General features: G+C 50.1%; 1 protein-coding gene across 1 annotated transcript in view; it reads left to right on the plus strand.

Moving 5' to 3' along the window:
* The first annotated feature begins 416 nt into the window (after positions 1-416).
* The window catches only part of ADPRHL2 (ADP-ribosylhydrolase like 2), a 2,764-nt gene continuing 490 nt past the window's right edge, over positions 417-2,690 (plus strand). Inside the window, exons 1-5 of the mRNA XM_009997395.1 lie at positions 417-471; positions 629-737; positions 1,585-1,792; positions 1,891-2,075; positions 2,164-2,264. Coding sequence (XP_009995697.1) covers positions 670-737; positions 1,585-1,792; positions 1,891-2,075; positions 2,164-2,264 — 562 coding nt within the window. The 5' untranslated portion in view covers positions 417-471; positions 629-669. The remainder of the gene's footprint in view (positions 472-628; positions 738-1,584; positions 1,793-1,890; positions 2,076-2,163; positions 2,265-2,690) is intronic.

Genomic DNA, 2,690 nt, shown 5'->3' on the forward strand with positions numbered 1-2,690 from the left:
GCCCGGGGCAGCTCCCGCCGGTGCTCGGGACGTGATTTGCTGTGCTCGGGCTGTGCTGCTCCGGGCAGGGGGAGGCCAGGGTGTCCCAGTGCAGGGGTGTCAGCGGCGATACCAACAAAGACATAAGGAGCAGGAGTGAGAGAAGCACAAGAATGATCATTTAACACTTAGCAAGTGATGATGGATTCGTGTTGGGGTTCTGAGCTGAGCAGCAAGCCCTGCAAACTCTTCCAGCAGCATCTTGATGGCACTTGGTGGTGTTGTGGTCTTATCCAGAAAAGCGCCTGTGCTTTCTCTTCTCTCCTTGTCAGTGTGCATGGTAAACTCCTTTAGAAAGAGGCTTGTCAGTCACTTATCCATATGCCTTCCTACATACTAAACATTTTATCCTGGCTCTTATTAACCTTTAAATACTTCCTGTTTCATTATTGCTATGAGTGCATCTCTTGCTCTGCACCTTCTTGCTCTTATGACCATGGCTAATGATGAGCTCCAAGTGCTGGGGACCTTCTGGCCATGTTTTAACTCCATCTGTATGGATGATCAGGCCTTGGGAAGCAGGGAGGTGCCAGCAGTGGGGAAGGACAAGAGGAGAGTTTGTCCCTGGATGGTCACTTTCTGTTCTGACCTTCTCTTTCAGAAACGCTCTCGTACACGGACGACACGGCCATGAGCAGGTCGGTGGTGCAGTCCCTGCTGGCCAAGAGAGAGTTTGATGAAGTTGATATGGCCAAGAGGTAAGGGCTGCAGGCAGCCTTGGGGGCCAGGCTGGTGGTGTTCATGACTGAAGGCAAAACTTTGTTAAGATCCAGCCATTGCTGGATCTGTGCAAGGGGACAGGGGCTGAGGCAAAGTGATTGTTAATTTGTGAAAAAAAAACAAAAATCAGGAAAATGATGGCTGATCCTGTGATTCCTTGTGTGCTTTGTACTGTCCTGGCACATGGAGGGGTCTGAGCTGTTGTGGGGGTTCAGAGTCTGCTGTAAAATGGAGCAGGATGGGATGTGCTGCATTGCAGCCCTCTGTGGGAATTCACCTTCCACAGAATCATTGGAGAGTTTGGGTGGGAAGGGACCTTTAAGGTCAGGAATGTCGGAAGCATTCCCTTTCATGTTTGTTTGTTGCTATTTGTGTTTGTACTTCCCTTAATTTAGTTAGCAAGTATTAGTGAGGTCAGCTTTGGTTTGTTTGTGATCCATTTCCCTTTTGAATCCACAGCCCTGGTAGCATTTGGTTCCATTTAAGGGAGGACATTTATTTGTTTAGAAAACTCTTCCATTGAACTTGAACAAAAGACTTTCTTTGTGGTTGTGACCCACAGAAATGTTTCCAGTTTGCTTCTATTTCAAGGCAATGTGAAGAGAGAAACAAGTGGGCTGAGAAAGGTGATGTTTATACCCCTTTCTTCCTTTCACAGCAGTTTTTCTTTCCCCACAGAACTGAATCACTTGACCCCTGACTGGCACTGAAGAATCCAGGTGTTGTTACTTCCCTGCAGCAAAAGGCTTCACAAACCTCAGAACAGACTGAATATCCCATGTGTTTTTCCCCCTTGTGTAACTGCTGCTCTCCTGCTCCTGCCAGGTTTGCTGAGGAGTACAAGAAGGAACCCAACAGGGGTTATGGGATGGCTGTTGTCAACGTCTTCAAGAAGCTCCTGAGCCCCAAGTGCAACGACGTGTTTGAACCAGCAAGAGCCCAGTTCAACGGGAAAGGCTCCTACGGGAACGGCGGCGCCATGCGGGTGGCAGGCATCCCCCTCCTCTACTCCGACGTGCAGGATGTGAAGAAGGTGCTGCTGCTGAGAACCTGACTGCTCTGGGAGGTCCTGCTGGTGCTGGGGTCTCTGGGATCCCTCAGATTTGCTGACCACATGTTCTCTCTCTGCAGTTTGCGAAGCTGAGTGCGGAGCTGACCCACGCCAACTCCTTGGGCTACAACGGGGCCATCCTGCAGGCCCTGGCCGTGCACCTCGCCCTGCAGGGGCAGCTCAGCAAGGAGACCTTCCTGGAGCAGCTCATTAGCCACATGGAAGATGTGGAGGCAGATGATAAGTCTCTTACTGACGCCCGAGCGTAAGTGGCAGTGAGGAGCCCTGACTGCTGGTAGGGATTGTTCTGGCTCTTTGCATTCTCTCTTGTTCACTGTGCTCTTTGTTTCCAGGCTGGGATTTGAAGATTTACCATTTTCCAGGCGTCTAAAGAAAATAAAGGAATTTTTGGAGCTCAGCAGCGTTCCCAAAGCAGATGTATTGTTTGAATTAGGTAAGTCCCTTTCTTACTGCAAGTCTTAGGAAAGAGCTGGAAGCAGGACTGGCTCAGCAAGCCTGGCTGAGGTGTCCTCCTCTGCCTCTGGTGCCCGTCGGGCACAGGCTGTGCTGGAAAGGCTGCCTGTGCTCACCAGGCTGCAGTTCTCTCAGTCTTCACCCAGCAACTCCTTCTCTGTATTGGTGGGAAAAAAAGTCTTGCTAAGAAAAACTTACCACAAATAACGTTTGTGAATATTCTCAGATCTCTTGTATTAATGCCTGGATCCCTGTGCTGGGTGGGAAGGGGCAGATCTGTGTTGCCAAACTACTGGTGTAGCAGGAAGCTGGTGTCCAGCGTGTGAAGAGTGAGAGGCTTCTCTCCTGAGCTGCCAGCTGACCTTTGCACCTTCTCATGAGAAAATCAGTGATACCAGTAGGGAAA

Source organism: Chaetura pelagica, unplaced genomic scaffold (genome assembly GCF_000747805.2).
Source record: "Chaetura pelagica isolate M959 unplaced genomic scaffold, ChaPel_1.0 scaffold1445, whole genome shotgun sequence".
Taxonomy (NCBI): Eukaryota; Metazoa; Chordata; class Aves; order Apodiformes; family Apodidae; genus Chaetura; species Chaetura pelagica.